The sequence below is a fragment of the Acipenser ruthenus genome, chromosome 55 (assembly GCF_902713425.1).
Source record: "Acipenser ruthenus chromosome 55, fAciRut3.2 maternal haplotype, whole genome shotgun sequence".
In the NCBI taxonomy this organism is placed as follows: domain Eukaryota; kingdom Metazoa; phylum Chordata; class Actinopteri; order Acipenseriformes; family Acipenseridae; genus Acipenser; species Acipenser ruthenus.
In genome coordinates this window covers 2938954-2958555 of record NC_081243.1, presented here as the reverse complement: position 1 = coordinate 2958555, position 19602 = coordinate 2938954, and the positions used below count along the sequence as shown (strand labels likewise).

The 19602-nt window shown below is 44.8% G+C and overlaps 1 protein-coding gene and 1 pseudogene across 1 annotated transcript; one reads left to right on the top strand and one right to left on the bottom strand.

The window, feature by feature from the left end:
* Window positions 1–400: 400 nt before the first annotated feature.
* On the top strand, window positions 401–1501 carry LOC131723398 (histone H3-like; annotated as a pseudogene).
* A 253-nt stretch (window positions 1502–1754) lies between these two features.
* LOC131723400 (histone H2B 3-like) lies at window positions 1755–2340 on the bottom strand. Its single transcript, XM_059017149.1, has one exon. It carries the CDS (start codon window positions 2193–2195, stop codon window positions 1818–1820), a length of 378 nt encoding a protein of 125 aa, XP_058873132.1. The 5' UTR covers window positions 2196–2340; the 3' UTR covers window positions 1755–1817.
* Between the last annotated feature and the right edge of the window lie 17262 nt (window positions 2341–19602).

The window sequence follows — 19602 nt, the reverse complement described above, 5'->3', positions numbered from 1 at the left end:
AAAGCATTGTTAAATATTGTAGGACCTATTATATGACTCTGGATTGTTAAACACAAAGTGAGACGTGAGCTACGGGTTCTTTATAAATATGAATCGATATTGCATTGTCTTAGATTGCTTTCTTTCAAAAACAATGACATGTAGCTTTCTATAAAGAGCTTACTGTGACACTGAATAACAAAGCACAGAAACAGAACCGTATGAGAAGGATCGCAAACCGGCGGGACAGTGGCCGTGTCTGAATGCGCGCAAAATTCAAAACAGCCAACCAATTATTGAGAATCAGGTATATAACCAATGAAGATCATAAACCCGCCCTAGCTGGTATATCCTATCATTGCAGATCAGTTAGTCAATAAATGCTCTGGTATCGGCTTGCTTGTGATACTGTCTGGAGGAGTTTGGAAATGGTAAGAACCAAGCAGACCGCTCGTAAGTCCACCGGTGGGAAGGCACCCAAGAAACAGCTCGCTACCAAGGCTGCCAGAAAAGCGCTCTCGCTACCGGCAGCGTGAAGAAACCTCACCGCTACAGGCCCGGGACTGTGGCTCTGAAGGAAATCCGCCGCCATTAGAAACCCACCGGGCTGCTGATCCGCAAGTTGCCCTTCCAGCGGCTCCTCCGAGAAATCGCTCAGGATTTCAAGACCGACCTGCGCTTCCAGAGCTCCGCTGTCGTGGCGCTGCAGGAGGCTAGAGAGGTTTACCTTGTTGGGCTCTTTGAGGACACCTGTGTGCCATTCTTGCCAAGAGAGTCACCATCATGCCCAAAGACATCCAGCTGGCCCGCCGCATCCGAGGGGAACGCGCTTAAACTGCATATCCCCTAAAACAAAAACACAGTGAAACCCAAGAGCCACCCACTTCTCTGAAAGCGTTATATTCCAATACCTATTGTTTTTAATTGTCTATTATATTTAGCAATTTGAAAGTGTTATCTCTAGACAATGGAAGGGTTTCGCATTTTCTTCCCAACATGTTATTCTTGTAAAACGATCAAATATAATGGTTGAGTGTTACTTAGATGAAAGAAAGGCCACATCTAGACAAACTACAGTGATATGAGATATAAAACGAACAACATTCGTATCCCTAATAAATGTCATCGTAATTATACTTAATTAGGTATCGATTGATTTACTCTAATATTAAACAATTAAAAACTGCGTGCTGAAACACCACAGCAGTGCCAGGTTAATTATGTATACAAGGAAAATCTGCTCTTTTTTTAGAAAGATGTGTTGGCTCTGAAATCGTCACTTTAACTGTTCACTTCTTTTTAAGAGCCGTCTTCTTCGCTGCGGGTTTAGCTGCTTGGTTATTACCCTTGTAGGTTTAGGCGCTTTCTTCGACAAATACAAACTGGACAACAAACATAATCAATGTCAATTGTTAGTGCTTTGTATATCAGTAACAAAAGCAAGGCTATGAATACATTCTAATACAAGGGGTAGAGAAGCGATATAGATTAAATAAATAAATAATAATAATAGTAAAAACTAGTGGTCAAAGTAGTGTCAAACAGCTCCAAAATAAAATAAATAAAACTATATATATATATATATATATATATATATATATATATATATATATATATATATATATATATTCCTCCGATATTAAAACCCTGTGCATAGCTAGGTTTAACGAATCACAAGTATAACTTTTTCTCAAATGATTAAAAACATTTTAACTTCAACATCGCTGTTTTAAAATTTACAGAGGATTGAAGTGAGAATTGCACTCTTTTTGCGGTTTTGGGTGGCTCTTAGAAGAGCCTTTGTGTTGTTGTAAGGACGGAGCGGGGACGGTCTCGGTTTACTTGGAGCTGGTGTACTTGGTGACGGCCTTGGTGCCCTCAGACACGGCGTGCTTGGCCAGCTCTCCGGGCAGCAGGAGGCGCACGGCTGTCTGGATCTCCCGGGAAGTGATGGTGGAGCGCTTGTTGTAGTGAGCCAGGCGGCACGACTCGCCGGCGATGCGCTCGAAAATGTCATTGACGAACGAGTTCATGATGCCCATCGCCTTAGAAGAGATGCCGGTGTCGGGGTGCACCTGCTTCAGCACTTTGTACACGTAGATGGCGTAGCTCTCCTTCCTGGTCTTTCTGCGCTTCTTTCCTCCCTTAGGCTGCGTCTTGGCAACAGCCTTCTTGGAGCCTTTCTTCGGCGCGGGTGCAGCTTTCGGTTCTGGCATGTTTCCTTCCCTGATACAGTTAAAAATGAATGAGTTACCAAACAAAAGCCCCGCTATGTATACAGCCTGTATGGAAATTATTACCAAACAATCCTTTAGATTGAGAATGTTCAACTGTGAACCAAGCAACGCTCCCGGGTGACGGAGAAGTTCGATGTGATTGGTTGTGCAAATGAAACGCAATAGAGGGGGTGGTGACTTTATTTTTTTTCTTTTTCGAGTTCAGGTTTGGATTCAGTGCCCTTTTCTACAACGGCTCGCTTAGGTCTTTTGTTTTTCATTTCTTAGATACATTAATAATTCCATATACAGTAATACTATAATCCACACCCGACCCGTTTTAAAATACATTTCACTGGTTGCCTACGAGGGCTTGAGAGGAGGCGAAATTGGGAGTGAGATATTAAGAATGAGACCAGATGAGAGGATTTCTCCGGTTGCTTAGGAGGCTTGAGAGGGGTGAGACATTTGAGAGTTTAAGAGTGAGACGAGTTTGAGGGATGGCGAGATTGAGGGCTGGAGTTTGGGAATGGTGCTTAGTAACATTGAGGTTAGATACTGATAGCAGGACGAGATAGGGGGGACGAAGAGTTTTCCCTTCTCGTCGGGTCAGGCAGCATCCTCTGGCTGCTGGGCGACGTAGAGAGGGAGACATGAGAAGAGCAAAGGATTAGATATAAACACTTTCCGCCGGGTCAGACAGCATCCTCCGACTGCTGGGTGACGTAAAAGTGGGAGAGAGAGCAAAGTTTAGACATATAACATACAACAAACTGACTCTCGCTCCCGACGGGTCAGGCAGCATCCTCTGGCTGCTGGGCGTTTAGTGGAGCAAGAGACAGGAAGGGGACGAACAGGACAAAAGGACAGATCCTTCGCAACTCAGTGCAGCATCCTCAGGCAGCTAAGCTGGCAGCTGGGCGGCGTGGAGAGCTTAGGAAAAAGTGTCTCGGGTCCGTTTAGGAGAGACGAAAACAGAGAAACCCCCCCCCCCTCGGTCGGGGCCCGCTCGGCAGGTGGAGGCACGGCCTACTGCATGAGGGGGCTGAAATGGTCCTGGACCTGAAATAGAAGAGAGGAGATGGGACAGCAAGGTTGAGGCCTGGAAGGCTTAGCGCATAAGCAGCAGAAGAATAGGATGTGGCCGGGGGTCCCCTCAGGCCGGCGAGGAACAGCCGGGCGGCAGTGGTTGAGACGAGAGGCCGACCCGGACAGCCGGGGGAGTGAGACTCACTTCCCCCCAAAAGAGGACCCCCGGCTCCCCGCAAGAACCACACCGTGGGATAGAAAAGAGATCGCAGAGTCGCACACATAGACAAAAGCTAGAAGAAAAGAGAAAAGACAAGAGATGTTAGTAGACAACCTATGCCTATAAGCCGTCCGCACTGTGGAGAGGAAAAACCCCCCTGCAGGGAGGAAACCTCTGGTGGGCCTGGCGGAGAGGGCGCCCCCCACTCCGGGCAAGCTAACAAGTGCTTGGTGAGCTGTGGCGATGTCTGCAGAGGATGATCTAATATAAAGTTCACAGCTGAAGAGATCCAGCGCCCCATAGACTTAATCAAGTGTTGATACCTGCCCTGGCCGCGGAGGCAGCTGCTCCGATCCAGAATGAATGGGGGGAAAAATAGTAGAAGAAAGTCCGATCCGTGACGAGAGGGTGCATAAACGGGATGAGAACCAGTGACTCGTAAGTATAGATCTGGAGCTGTCGAAGAGGGGATCTGACAGAAGATACTGAATCCTCGGCTTAATTGGACCGTTTTTGAAGATCTGATGAAGAGGATAAAGTGGTTTCCGGGGATTTGAGAGAGATCTGAGCACTTGAGGCATAGAGCTGGGAAGCTGGAAATTGATGGAGTTGAGAATTCTGCACAGCGGAGAAATCCAAAGGCGACGGTCAGGCACAGGGTTTCCATGACGATGTCGTTGAATAGGTTGAAACATCCTTGCGGGAGAGCAGTGATGAGACAAAGGAGAAGGTCAGTAGAGATTGATTAACTTGATGGAGAGGAGGGGAGCAGGCTTTTCTCCATACCTCTGAGCGTTCTCTCTAGAGATCCGCCATCTCTAGAACGGACGAGAGGAGAAAGATTGGAGGCGAAATTGATACTGAATGCCCGCTAGGTAGCATCTAAATAGAGGAGGGGGCTAAACGTAGAGACGGCCTGAGGTGAGTGATGAAGGCGAGGAGGTGCTGTAGGTTGAAAGAGGTATGAGATCCGTTTTTTTTTTTTTTTTTTTTTTTTTTTTTTAATTATTTATTTTTTACTCGCAAAAAAGTGAGTAAATGGAGACCAGGCAGTCGAGTAGGAGGAACGGGTAGATGGGGCGAGAGCGTTCTCCATGAATCCACGTGCTGATTGAAGGAGGCCGGAGAGAGAGTTATTCAGTTGAATATTGTTTTGCTGAAAGGTAGTACGAGACGAGGGTTGGGGTCTGCTCCTGGGACCAGGTTGCAGAACTTCTGGATCTTGATGTAACTGCCTGTTTTGAAGTCCTGATGAAGTCCTGATTTTTATTTATTTATTTATTTATTTATTTTTTTTTATTTTAACTGCAAGGTGTAGTGTTCTGTAGTAAAATTACTACAGCTGGCCAAAGTCCAGTATCTGGGTGCGTGGAATGGTTCACAAGACCTCATGGTTGAAATGGCTTAACGCTCAGAGTCTATCCATTGTATTCCCCTTGATGTCTTGGTACTCTTGCTTTTTTTTTTTTTTTTTTTTTTTTTTTTTAAAAACCGGTAAATCACAGGTGTTGTCACGGTAAGTTCACAGGGTGCACTCTGTTCCTTCAGGAATCCTGCAGAGGAAGTGCTTCACAAGAGCAGTTAGACATAGTACTTCCAAGGTAAGGTCATTGCATAGACAGAGCAGCTTTTTCTGAGGGTAGATATTAAAGAGTGAAGGATGTCTATTGATATAGGGAGCCAGGAGGGAGCAGCAGGGGGGGGGGGGCTCTTGAGGATCTCTCTGAGTGTCAAGCAAACTGATGGGATGGATAGGAGTGTTGAAGAAGGGACGGAGATGAGGCGGCAGAAATACTAAATTCCGGAGATGTAGGCTTTAACGGTAGAGGGGGCTAAGTGAAGAGAATCCCTTGCATGGGCGATGGAGGCTAGAATCCATTGCTCATTAAATCAGAATGGGATGTATTTTGAGTGCAGAAAGTTGTAAATGTTTTCCATCCAGAGGTAAATGAAGATTTGGTCGCTGGGACTAAGAGTGTGGCCATGTAGAGATGAGCAGATTGCAGAAGGTTGGAGAGTGTTGTATTTAGTTGAACGGCAGATGTTGATGTTGCAGAGTTTGATGAGGGCTGAGGTGGCAGCTGGACCTGAACAAATATATGAAATCGACTGCTGAGATGTTTTTAAAACGAAGGCAGAGAGCTGAGATGCCAACCATCCTGTGTTAGTTAATACGGGATTGATCAGCGCTTTGCTACCATCTTGTCTGTTTGGAATGGAAAAGGTGAACTCATAAATCAGAGATTTGGGTTTCACAACTCCAATCATTCTCCAAATAGTGGAACTCCTTAATTCGTAAATCAAACAGATTTCCAGTCTCGTACCATATATTAAAGCTTGTAGTATCTGAGAGGATGAGCGGACATATGACTAAATTGCTGAGGAAGTCAAGCTCTCCGTGTATATATATATCTTAGATCCAGGTATTGGAGGAAAGCTGGAGCGTTGGAAGCTCTGGAGGAGAGCAGTTGCAGATTTGAACAGTAAACTAAAGCCACTTTTGTATGCTGCAATAGAAGCAGATCTGAAGAGGGAGCCGAGATTTGCTGTAATGAGGAGATATTAACAGTAGAGGCAAGATCTGCTGAACGGGCAGAGATCTGAGGGAGTAAATGATGGAATGCTGTCAGTAGTCTGCAGTGGCCTGCTGTAGAGAGCAGAGAGCTGCTGAATGCGGTGAAAATTGGTATTTGAGAGTTAAGGCGTTTTTAGATGATGTCGGCGATGGGGCTGCCTTTGGGCAGAAATGAAGAATGCATAGATCTGAGGCCGCTGCAGAACCTGAGAGGATAGGAATGCGTTGCTCGGAGGCTGCTGCAAAACCTATTGATTTGATCAGGAGCAGTCTAAGAGTGTATTGTCCATTGCGGGATACGAGGACGCTTGACTGAAATGTTGATAATCGTAGCACATAGTTTCCGAATGTGACTGGTAGCTCAAATTGAATGAAATGGACTTTGAAAGTTATATTAAGTGCCTTGATGAAGTTGGGGGCAAATAAGGAAGTGCAAATCCAGGAACAAGAAGGTTGCAGGAATGGCCTGATGCAGGGAAGCTGTAAATTAATGTGACGGTGGATTCTTAACATCTCAGAAAGCTGATAAGCATGGCTTCATGACAAGGTTCTCAAGGGGAGGAGTTTGGATTTGAAAAATTCCAGTTAATATATGTAGAAAAAGAGGTTGAGGCAGGAGGGTACTGAGAATCCCTCAAAAAGACAACGAACTGCAGGAATTGATAGAAGGTTTGGAGAGTGCCAGATTCGCAGTGATAGCAAATCATCTTAAATTATGTAGAGCTTGTGGTGTTATGCTGCCATCTAGAGGTTTTGATTGGAATTGAAACTATTGGCTTCAGTGAAGCAGGGTAGCATATATTTGGTTATTGCGATTACGATCCTTGTCTATGTATTAAGCATTTGCTTTAGAACAGTTAGTGATGATATAAGTAAGTTAATGTAGGTCTAGAAGAGGAGCCTGCAGTATTTAGATGTCACAATTCGGCGAGTTGAAGCTCTCATGTTGCAAAAGCGCTGCAGCAGGAGCCAGAAAATTGCAGTCGTGAGGCACAGGCTCTCATTGCCTGTTAAAGCTGCCTGGTCGCCGTAGCAACTTACCACTCCCAGTAGTCACTCGCTGAGGCGTTGCCGTGGTAACCATGGTCTGTGAGGCGCCGGTGTAAAACAGTTGCAGTACAGCGGTGACATTGAAACAGTCTTTCTGATGAAAACGCAGACCAAGTTGAGAATGACGCTGCGTTTTGAACGGCGCAGACTGAGCAGGTAGGAAAATAGCTGATACTATCTTGCGAGCGCAGACAGAGAAACGGCTTGCAGTGAAAGAAACGAACAAAAAACAAACACCGAACAAAAAACAAACACAGACAAGGAAGCGGAAATAGTGCTGGGTTAAAGTAGAAAAAGAGAGCGAGATAGACAGGAGGGGCAGCCAATAACACATACGTGGAGCAGTGCTGGCCATGCCCTAATAATTGACGTGGCGAGCGCTGCATTGTGCGATTGGCTGGAAATACTAAATGAGGCTGAACTGGGATCAGCTTCCACCCGGAAGAGATCGCGGACGCTACCGGGCAGGATGCCACGGAGGGAAGGTAAGACAGGCTAAAGAAAAGGAAATAGGATAAGAAGAAAAAAGGAGCGCAAAGCGGGAGAGCGCCCTCTACGGCATCCCCCGAATTACGCCTAAAGGCTAACATTTCAAATTATAGTCAGTCGCCCTGCATAAGGTCGTCTGCTGAGAAATAAATAATATATATGCGCAGTGTGCAATCTATCTCATTATTCTTGTGACCATTAACAAGTTAAATGTTTAAACACAGTATCAATGTCGATCCTTTATCATTTCCTGCGTCTACCACACTGCCGGTTGTTTCATAGCAGCTTCAATGGTGATACTTCACCCCGAATTCACAAAAGACAATGTTGTGGAGCTCAGAGAGCTCTGGCTCAGAATTTCTAGCTTTAATTTATTTATTTGACAGGTTTAGAGAAACAAAATTGGGTTAGGCTTTCAACAACAAAAAGGTTTTATCTGGCTTTAATTCTGCACAAGGGGAAATCAGGTAAACTGAGCTCCCGTTTTACCATTATGTTAACACAAAGGGTTACTTTTAAATTCTAATTCCATTCAATATTTATTAAAATGCTTAATTATAAAGGAAAATACCCGAATTTTAGGGGCTAGAAATCCTTAGGGGTTAGAAAACTGCTTCGAAATAAGTTGTTTCATGTTTTTTTTTTTTTTTCTTCTACAATGGTTAATTATTTTCCTGCGTATTACACTTGTATTTGTGCATCTCCTATGAAATACAACAGTAAAATATTGAAACTACGAGAAAATGCTTTGGTGATACCAGAGATGTACCCTGCTTAGCTCAGTCCAGACGGTTGTCATGCTGATGCGCTGGGGAGGCCGCACTGTGGTTGATCCCCTTAGCCAGCATCACAGCCGTTGTGTGTGCTGATGCGCCAGGGAGGCAAAATAAGCTGATCCCTGAAGCCAGCATTACACTTCAGCCATTAACACCAGACAGAAGGATATCTACATCATCATATGGAAGGAAACGTAAATGGATGGAGACCCATATGGATCACATTAGTTTACTGTAAAGCTACGCCTTAGTTGGTGCTTATCTTGGCAAGAGCCGAGTTCAAATCAGCATGAAGTTTTAACATCTACTCTCGTGTAATGGAAATCATGAAGATCTGGATACGTCCAGTGACTGCTGTGAATAGTGCAGCTGGCAACAAGGGAAAGACCTTGTGACAGCCTGGAGAGACAGCTGACAGGAGGAAAGAGACCCCATTGGGGCTGGTAAGGGTTAGCTACCCTTGTCGGCAGTATCCAGCTCTGTGTTTACAGGATGCTGGAGACACCCGCCCAAGGCTTCTAAGAAATTAAAGAGAAAAATACCCCTAGAGTCTGCGAGAGCGGGGGCGGAAGATGACTCAACGTTGGACAACACAGTTAACGACTTAGGAACGGAAACAGATATGAGTATGGGGAGTACTTCACAAAAGACTAGTTCAAGATCTGCATTTAACAAAGACATGGAACTCCAGGTTTGTGTCTGCGGCTGGAGCAAGGTGACAACAGTCAGGGGTTTGAAGATTCATCAAGGGAGAATGAAATGCTTGATGGAGAAGGGACAAGGGCCTCGCATTGATCAGTACTTCTTACGAAGTCAGTCAAGTCAGTCGAATGAAATCCAGCGACAGGAAGCAAACCACAGTTCGCAGGATATCAGCACCCCTGTCATAGACGTGAGGAGGACTTGCATGGACACAGTTAGTGATGAACCTAATGATCCTTGTGAACCCGGTCAGACAAACCAGCATAAGAGAGAAAAGAACCTCAACGGGCACAAGCCTGGAGTTAAATGGCCAAGAGCTTGTGAGAAAACTGCATGGGACACAGTAAACACAGATCTCTGCGTTGCATTGGAAAGATTAAGTGGAACAGTTGAAAAGAAGCTGGATAAATTTGGGGACATCATCTACGCATATGGAAGTGAAAGGTTTGGAGTTGAAAAAAGGAAGGAAAAAGTACAAACTATTCCTGGAAAGTCTAGACGGCAGCAGGAGATTGAACGCTTAGTTAGAGAAAGGAGACAGCTGAGGAACCAATGGAAAAGAGCAGAACAAAGTCAGAAGGAGGGACTCAATCTCTTACAAAGGGTCATAAAAGATAAGCTTGCAACATTGCGCAGAGCTGAGCGCCTACGGAAACGCTACAAAAAGAAGGAGCATGCGAGAGCTAACTTTTATAAAGACCCATTCAAATTTGTAAAGAAGTTATTCACCAGTGAAAAGAATGGCACACTAAAAGCATCTAAGGTTGAGCTGGAGAGATATTTGGAGGAAACACATACAGATTCAAAAAGGCAGGAGCCTATGTCAATTCCTTCAGACATCCCACCTATCAATCCACCAGAATACCAAATGGAGGACTGTGCACCTAAGTGGAAAGAAGTAGAGCAAGCTGTGAAAAAAGCAAGGGCTTCATCATCTCCAGGGCCTAATGGAGTTCCGTACAGAGTGTACAAGAGTGCTTCAGGAGTTCTACGAATTCTGTGGAAATTGATGAAAGTGGCATGGGAAAAACAGGTTGTACCAAGAGCATGGTGCCGAGCAGGTGGAGTCTTTATACCTAAAGAAAAAGATTCTACAAGCATCAGTCAGTTTCGTCCCATTTCCCTATTAAACGTAGAAGGCAAGATTTTCTTCAGCATTATTGCTCAGAGATTGTCAGCTTACCTATTTAAGAACTGCTTCATTGACACTTCAATACAAAAAGCGGGCATTCCAGGTTTCCCAGGTTGCTTAGAACACATCAATGTGATCTGGCAACAAATTCAATCAGCTAAAAAGGAGAGGAAGGAGCTCCATGTGACATTCCTGGATTTGGCTAATGCATATGGTTCAGTGCCACATGAACTACTTTGGGCAGCATTTGATTTTTTCAGTGTACCGATGACAATAACAAATTTAGTGAAAGCCTACTTTGGAGATTTGCAATTCAGTTTTTCAACTTCAGAATTCAGCACTACATGGCAATGCCTAGAGGTTGGAATAATGGCAGGATGCACCATTTCTCCACTGGCTTTTACCATGGCAATGGAAGTAATCATTAGGGCATCAAAATGGGTAGTAGGAGGAGAGCGCTTGGCTTCTGGAATGCGACTACCACCAATTCGAGCATACATGGATGACATGACAACCATCATGCTGATGCGCTGGGGAGGCCGCACTGTGGTTGATCCCCGGAGCCAGCATCGCAGCCGTTGTGTGTGCTGATGCGCCAGGGAGGCAAAATAAGCTGATCCCTGGAGCCAGCATTACACTTCAGCCATTAACACCAGACAGAAGGATATCTACATCATCATATGGAAGGAAACGTAAATGGATGGAGACCCATATGGATCACATTAGTTTACTGTAAAGCTACGTCTTAGTTGGTGCTTATCTTGACGAGAGCCGAGTTCAAATCAGCATGAAGTTTTAACATCTACTCTCGTGTAATGGAAATCATAACTGTTGCAACAAGTGTGGGTCACGGATAAAGAGAAATAATACAATTCAACAAATAAATCCTCCCTATCGATTACAATGGGATGTGCCGGCAGTGTGTTAACCACACCTAACAGAAAGGCGATTAAATGTACAGTTTAACAAACCTCACGCTTCAAACGTATTAAGTTGTGTTTGACTAGCCGTCTCGTTGGTGAAACTAATCATAGTTACTTTAAACAGTTAATTCATCATTTTATATAAAACAAACAGCGAAGTACTGAGCGAGCAGTTTGGTTTCGCTGAAAGTACTGACGTTTTTGTCACCTCAATTAAACATGCAGTACATTTCCTGGTTAAAGAATAAGCTATATTGTAAACACAACCCTTCTCTTTTGCTAGCCTCGGTTGTTTGTGTATACTTGTTCGTATTTCACTATTAAACTGTATATTTTGTGCAGGTAGAAAACACAAGACAGAACGTTTTCAAAATGAGTGTGCTGCCTGTGGGTCAGTTGAGTCTACACGGTTCTCATCATGTCGATAAGTTTCGCGCTCTGCCTTTCTGCGCACATTCTCTGACAGACAGTACAGTCTAGCACTGCGCGTCGGTATTATTGATAGATTTTCCGTGTTAAAAAAGTCTGCTCCAGCACCAGCTGCTCCTGTTCCGGCTAAAGCTGCCAAGAAGAAGACCGCAGCAAAGCCCAAGAAATCGGGTCCCAGCGTGTCGGAGCTCATCGTCAAGGCTGTGTCTGCCTCCAAGGACACCCGATACACATGCCAGCGTCAGTGACACACTGTCGCTGGAGGTGAAAAGCACTCAGTGCCTACTGGCGCTGGTGTGTAACACCTGTAACATGTTAAACCAGCGCTCAGTGTATAACACCTGTAACATGTTAAACCAGCGCTCAGTGTATAACACCTGTAACATGTTAAACCAGCGCTCAGTGTATAACACCTGTAACATGTTAAACCAGCGCTCAGTGTATAACACCTGTAACATGTTAAACCAGCGCTCAGTGTATAACACCTGTAACATGTTAAACCAGCGCTCAGTGCCGCACCGCCGCGGACCAGCAGCCAATTGTAAGATAGCAAGCCAATATAGAAAGTATCACATGACAAGTGTTCGTGTGGTGTTTTAGCTTGCTGAAATCATCTTTCTATTTTAGCACTAGTACAACAAGACCATGTACGGAATTAAAATGAATGGACTATAGAATAGTCATCTTTTTTTTTTTTTTTTTAACAATTTAATTGGTTTAAAAGCAAACAAGATCCATAAACTAATGTTAACAGAAAATAAATATAAAAAGAGAATTTCGACAAAAGCTGCCGGGAAGCACTGTCGCTGCTGATTGCTTGTTTCTACGCGCTTTGAAAAGGGAGTCTCATCTTCCAGAATATCACTTACAATGTGCGTCATCAAAAATAAAAATAAAGTTTAGAAAGATGATTTCAGCAAGCTAAAACACCACACGAACACTTGTCATGTGACACTTTCTATATTGGCTTGCTAGCTTACAATTGGCTGCTGGTCCGCGGCGGTGCGGTACTGAGCGCTGGTTTAACATGTTACAGGTGTTATACACCAGCGCCAGCAGGCACTGAGCGCTTTTCACCTCCAGCGACAGTGTGTCACTGACGCTGGCATGCGTATCGGGTGCGCAGTGGGTGGTTCTTTTGTAACAGAATATAGTGAAGGGTGGGGTGAATTCTGTTTACAGTTTCGCACTGTATGGCAGTTCCGTCTTTTGTAAGAGCTGCAAACCGCAGGGAGAGAGGACATGTTCGCATCTTACAGAGCTTGACATAGGATCACTAAAGGGGGCTGGCAAGCTTGATTTAATAGGTCTGTCCCTCTTCCGATACTTTAGTATATCTATCCTTGTTTAAGTGTGTACCTGTTAGAGACGCATTAACAGATTGCCTGTGAAGTGCTGTCTCTCCAGATAGCTGCTTGAATAAAGACTACTATTTGTTTATTTAGCAGACGCCTTTATCCAAGGTGACTTACAGAGACTAGGGTATGTGAACTATGCATCAGCTGCAGAGTCACTTACAACTACGTCTCACCCGAAAGACGGAGCACAAGGAGGTTAAGTGACTTGCTCAGGGTCACACAATGAGTCAGTGGTTGAGGTGGGATTTGAACCGGAGACCTCCTGGTTACAAGCCCTTTTCTTTAACCAGTAGACCACACAGCCTCATTTCGAATACTTCGTTACAAAAAGCAATATGAAAAATGGGAAAACAAGCCCGAATCCGTTTTTGTATTTTAAACTCAGAAATTGGAAAATGAAAAACGGGTCGATTTTTGTTTTTATGAAAAACCGAAATAGAAAAACGAGTCGTTTTCTGGTTTTCAGATTCACGATTTAGAATGCAAAAACGATTGGCCGGAATGTACACGGACCCAATTCACCTAGTATTATTAAATTATGACCTAGTATTCACATACAAAACCAACCCAGTAATATAATTAACTACATGAATTTACTCAAATAAAATATTCAAATATTTTTTAGCAAACAAAAAACTAAACAATATTTTTTTATTCTATCAAAATAAATATAAAACAAACTAATAATATTCAATCACTATAAATCATTACTTACCTTCTCTCAAATTATATAAACGTTGATGGAGGACCTCTGTGATGGTCAGGTGGAGAGGACGCTGATTGGGCGGAGGGCAAAGGCTGCTAGAGGTCTCCTCCAACCGGATCTGAGAAGCGAGAGGGGGGCGGGCCATCGTATAAGAGCTGCAAGAATGACGCAAGGGTGAGAGAGAGACGACAGCCAAACTGATAAGAGTGAGGAGATACTAAGAGATCGAGAGAAGCACCCACCTTTACTACTGTCAGCTGTGAGACGGGCCCCGACTACAGCTGTGTCATTACCTCCCCGTGAACCTTCCTAAGGGAAATGAGAGGAAGAGGGAGAGAACAGACAACCTGTCGGGGACAAGGGAGCGACTGACAGAGGGAAGGAGCCGGACTGAGCGGAGCAGTGTGCGTGCGTGCGTGTGTGTGTATGTGTGAGTGACTGTGCGTGTGTGTGTGTGCGTGACTGTGCGTGTGTGTGTGTGAGTGACTGTGCGTGTGTGTGTGTGCGTGACTGTGCGTGTGTGTGCGTGACTGTGCGTGTGTGTGTGCGTGACTGTGCGTGACTGTGCGTGTGTGTGTGAGAGTGACTGTGCGTGTGTGTGCGTGACTGTGCGTGTGTGTGTGTGCGTGCGTGCGTGTGTGTGAGAGTGACTGTGTGTGTGTGTGTGTGTGCGTGCGTGCGTGTGTGTGTGTGAGTGACTGTGTGTGTGTGTGTGTGCGTGACTGTGTGTGTGTGTGTGTGTGACTGCGTGTGTGTGTGTGCGTGCGTGCGTGCGTGTGTGTGAGTGACTGTGCGTGTGTGTGTGTGTGCGTGACTGTGTGTGTGTGTGACTGTGCGTGTGTGCGTGCGTGCGTGTGTGTGTGTGTGCGTGCGTGTGTGTGTGCGTGTGTGTGCGTGTAGTGACCCTTTTCCCCCCCATACTTCTGCCTACCCTTTGCTCTTTCACCCCTCTGTCCTTCTAAATAAATACGGGCTGACTAACACCTGTTCACTACAATCACTGCCTCCGTCTCAGTCCATGGTGGGAACACAAAAACGTTACAATACTGTTGTATTGGCTGGAAGGATTTTCCACTCGTTGGACTGTTTTTTATGTAAATAAAATAAAAGCTCATTGTTTTATGAAGATTGAGAAATCTTAAGCCTGGAATCATTCTGTTAAATAAGAAGTGGATGTAAATGGATGACGAGTCGTGAATGTATGGGATATCTCGCTTCCAAAACTAAGAAGTGGCAAAATCATGTATTAAGAAGCCACCACAGTAAGGCTGTGTGACTTATTTGTCTTTAAGAAAAAGGCTAGAGCTCCATAAGAAAAAAAAATATGTTAAAGACTGTTCTGTATAATACAAGAAGAGAACATTTAACATGTGTGTAGATATTTCTATTACATTTATTCATGTTTATATTTTTGGATAATTCACAGATGATCTACCAGCAGTTTTAAGCAGTTAAACACTGATAACAATTGTATAAAATCCTCTAGGGGAAAATGATCAATATTAATAAATAACACAACAAAGCTTTTTTTTTTTTTAAAAGGTATTTATTCATCAAATATAGACTCCTTGTTGGTTATGAACGAAATAGCTAATAGCTGTGTTCTAATTCTCTTGTCTTAATAACCAAACAACTAAAATAAAGGCTTGCCGTGATACACACGCATATTTCAAGTTACAGTCAACCCTTTTGGTCGCAGCCAGTTTAAGACTCGTATAGATACGTATATTCAGCGAGTATAAAGCAGCAGAGAGGAGCAGCAACTGGCTGTGGTTGAGACGGAAAGATTCTGGCTGGGGACAGGTAAGTAAGCTGGGCTGAGTTGAGTGGGGGACGGAGGGGGGTGATGCTGGGACGCCAGAATCACCGTCGAGCCCTCTTGAGGTGTCGTGGGCTAGTCGACGAAACACTGAGGATGGAAGGTGCCCACTTGAAAACCCCAGAGATGTACCCTACTTAGCTCAATCCAGACGGTTGTCATGCTGATGCGCTGGGGAGGCCGCACTTTGGTTGATCCCCGGAGCCAGCATCGCAGCCGTTGTGTGTGCTGATGCGCCAGGGAGGCAAAATAAGCTGATCCCTGGAGCCAGCATTACACTTCAGCCATTAACACCAGACAGAAGGATATCTACATCATCATATGGAAGGAAACGTAAATGGATGGAGACACATATGGATCACATTAGTTTACTGTAAAGCTACGTCTTAGTTGGTGCTTATCTTGGCGAGAGCCGAGTTCAAATCACCATGAAGTTTTAACATCTACTCTCGTGTAATGGAAATCTTGGATCACATTCGTATTTTGCTCCTTTTGAAAATAAGTAATTAATTCCCAAATAGAACTAATTCCAGACTTTAATTACTTAACAAGCTGTAATGTGACTGCATTTTCAAAACACACACACACACCCTGAGCTGCCACTGTGCCACTGACTGATAGGACTTTTGAAAATACAGTTTGACACCTTTGTGGTGTCGCAAAGGTGTTGTGCAACCTGTTTATTCCTGTGCCCCTTTTGAAAATCGGGCTGGTTGTGTCCTGAAGCAACATCCTGTCCTTGTGTATGGTAAGTAAGGGATAACACATGACAGGGTATGGGTTGTGTTGCATTAACATACAGCTATAGCTGGGTTGGAAGCATGAAGCTGATGTTCTGTTGTGTTTTTTCTAGTGTCTGGAGGTGAAGGAGAGAAGAAGAAAGAGGACGACTGGAAAGGAGTGTCTGAGAGCAGCAGTGATTGGAGGATGTGTGGGGGCAGGGATAGGGGCAGGGTCTGCAGCAGTACTGGGTTCAGCTGCAGCAGCAGCAGCAGCAGGGCTGGCTATAGGAGCTGCACTGGGAGCAGCAGCAGGATCAGCATTGGGATCAGTGACAGGAGGATGTAGCCTGCACTAATAAAGCAATTGAGGCATTTATATAAACATCTCCACCAATATTAATACTATACAAACCTCATTGCGTTTTAACAATACAAACACTGAATAAAACTAACAAGCTGTTATTATATAGCCACTATATCAGTGAGGTGTTGAACACTGTGGAATTGTAAATGAAGGATTAAACCACTAGGTGTCAGTATATAATTAGGTTATGAAGGCAATAACCTGGCCTTAAGGAACAGCACCCTCTCTACTGCCCTCATCCAATTGCGTTGCATTGGCTCCGAAACACTGCCACCTACAAGGACACTGCCAAACTCTGACATTGCACTTTGAATCAATACTTTTGGAAGATAAAATAGTTATGAGTTTCATTCCGTGTTTTTGAAGCTTTAGACACACATTGAAGCTGACTTACAGTTTTTCTCAGTTGCTGAAGCACAATTTTACTCCAAATACAATGGTCAAAACAGTGAACACAAATATCAAAACACTTTGCACATTTGCAAAACTCATCATATGGGTCAAATCCATTCACACACATTACACTAATTTATACGGCTTTTTAAACATACTGAAGGCAATACATCAAAGGATTGCTTGCAAAACTATCAATACTATTATTATTTTGTGTTCATATTCATTTATTCCTCTTTTTGTATTTAGATATGCAATATAAGAAATAAATAACAAGATGAAGAACGTACAGTGTTATCTTCATTCAGCATCATCACCACCATTTCTCTCATTTCTGTCTGGCTACATTATACATCAACACCTCAGCACATGTTCTCTCTGGCAATGCAACGAGGGAAAAAGAAAGCCTGCTGTGACGTATCTAGCCTTGACAGGCACCGTCCATTGCCTGAAGAAGTGTGACCCTGTCATAGGGGTGCTGATTGTATAGCACACAGCAGAGCTGCTATACAGTGTTGCACACAGCAGAGCTGCTATACAGTGTTGCGCACAGCAGAGCTGCTATACAGTGTTGCACACAGCAGAGCTGCTATACAGTGTTGCACACAGCAGAGCTGCTATACAGTGTTGCGCACAGCAGAGCTGCTATACAGTGTTGCACACAGCAGAGCTGCTATACAGTGTTGCGCACAGCAAAGCTGCTATACAGTGTTGCACACAGCAGAGCTGCTATACAGTGTTGTGCGCAGCAGAGCTGCTATACAGTGTTGCGCACAGCAGAGCTACTATACAGTGTTGTGCGCAGCAGAGCTGCTATACAGTGTTGTGCACAGCAGAGCTACTATACAGTGTTGTGCGCAGCAGAGCTGCTATACAGTGTCGTGCACAGCAGAGCTGCTATACAGTGTTGTGCACAGCAGAGCTGCTATACAGTGTTGCACACAGCAGAGCTGCTATACAGTGTTGTGCGCAGCAGAGCTGCTATACAGTGTTGCGCACAGCAGAGCTGCTATACAGTGTTGTGCACAGCAGAGCTGCTATAGTGTTGCACACAGCAGAGCTGCTATACAGTGTTGTGCACAGCAGAGCTGCTATAGTGTTGCACACAGCAGAGCTGCTATATAGTGTTGTGCACAGCAGAGCTGCTATAGTGTTGCGTACAGCAGAGCTGCTATAGTGTTGTGCACAGCAGAGCTGCTATAGTGTTGCGTACAGCAGAGCTGCTATAGTGTTGTGCACAGCAGAGCTGCTATAGTGTTGCGCACAGCAGAGCTGCTATACAGTGTTGTGCACAGCAGAGCTGCTATACAGTGTTGCACACAGCAGAGCTGCTATACAGTGTTGCACACAGCAGAGCTGCTATACAGTGTTGTGCACAGCAGAGCTGCTATAGTGTTGCACACAGCAGAGCTGCTATACAGTGTTGTGCACAGCAGAGCTGCTATAGTGTTGTGTACAGCAGAGCTGCTATAGTGTTGCACACAGCAGAGCTGCTATAGTGTTGCGCACAGCAGAGCTGCTATAGTGTTGCGTACAGCAGAGCTGCTATACAGTGTTGTGCACAGCAGAGCTGCTATAGTGTTGCGTACAGCAGAGCTGCTATAGTGTTGCACACAGCAGAGCTGCTATACAGTGTTGTGCACAGCAGAGCTGCTATAGTGTTGCGTACAGCAGAGCTGCTATAGTGTTGCGTACAGCAGAGCTGCTATACAGTGTTGTGCACAGCAGAGCTGCTATAGTGTTGCGTACAGCAGAGCTGCTATAGTGTTGCACACAGCAGAGCTGCTATACAGTGTTGTGCACAGCAGAGCTGCTATACAGTGTTGTGCACAGCAGAGCTGCTATAGTGTTGCACACAGCAGAGCTGCTATACAGTGTTGTGCACAGCAGAGCTGCTATAGTGTTGCACACAGCAGAGCTGCTATACAGTGTTGTGCACAGCAGAGCTGCTATACAGTGTTGTGCACAGCAGAGCTGCTATAGTGTTGCGTACAGCAGAGCTGCTATAGTGTTGCACACAGCAGAGCTGCTATACAGTGTTGTGCACAGCAGAGCTGCTATACAGTGTTGTGCACAGCAGAGCTGCTATACAGTGTTGTGCACAGCAGAGCTGCTATAGTGTTGCACACAGCAGAGATGCTATACAGTGTTGTGCACAGCAGAGCTGCTATAGTGTTGCACACAGCAGAGCTGCTATACAGTGTTGTGCACAGCAGAGCTGCTATACAGTGTTGTGCACAGCAGAGCTGCTATAGTGTTGCACACAGCAGAGCTGCTATACAGTGTTGTGCACAGCAGAGCTGCTATAGTGTTGCACACAGCAGAGCTGCTATACAGTGTTGTGCACAGCAGAGCTGCTATAGTGTTGCGTACAGCAGAGCTGCTATAGTGTTGTGCACAGCAGAGCTGCTATAGTGTTGCGTACAGCAGAGCTGCTATACAGTGTTGTGCACAGCAGAGCTGCTATAGTGTTGCGTACAGCAGAGCTGCTATAGTGTTGCACACAGCAGAGCTGCTATACAGTGTTGTGCACAGCAGAGCTGCTATAGTGTTGCGTACAGCAGAGCTGCTATAGTGTTGCACACAGCAGAGCTGCTATACAGTGTTGTGCACAGCAGAGCTGCTATAGTGTTGCACACAGCAGAGCTGCTATACAGTGTTGTGCACAGCAGAGCTGCTATAGTGTTGTGCACAGCAGAGCTACTATACAGTGTTGTGCA

Excerpts from the sequence above, each read along its gene's own strand:
- LOC131723400 (XM_059017149.1), bottom strand. The coding sequence starts at position 2,195 with ATGCCAGAACCGAAAGCTGCACCCGCGCCGAAGAAAGGCTCCAAGAAG.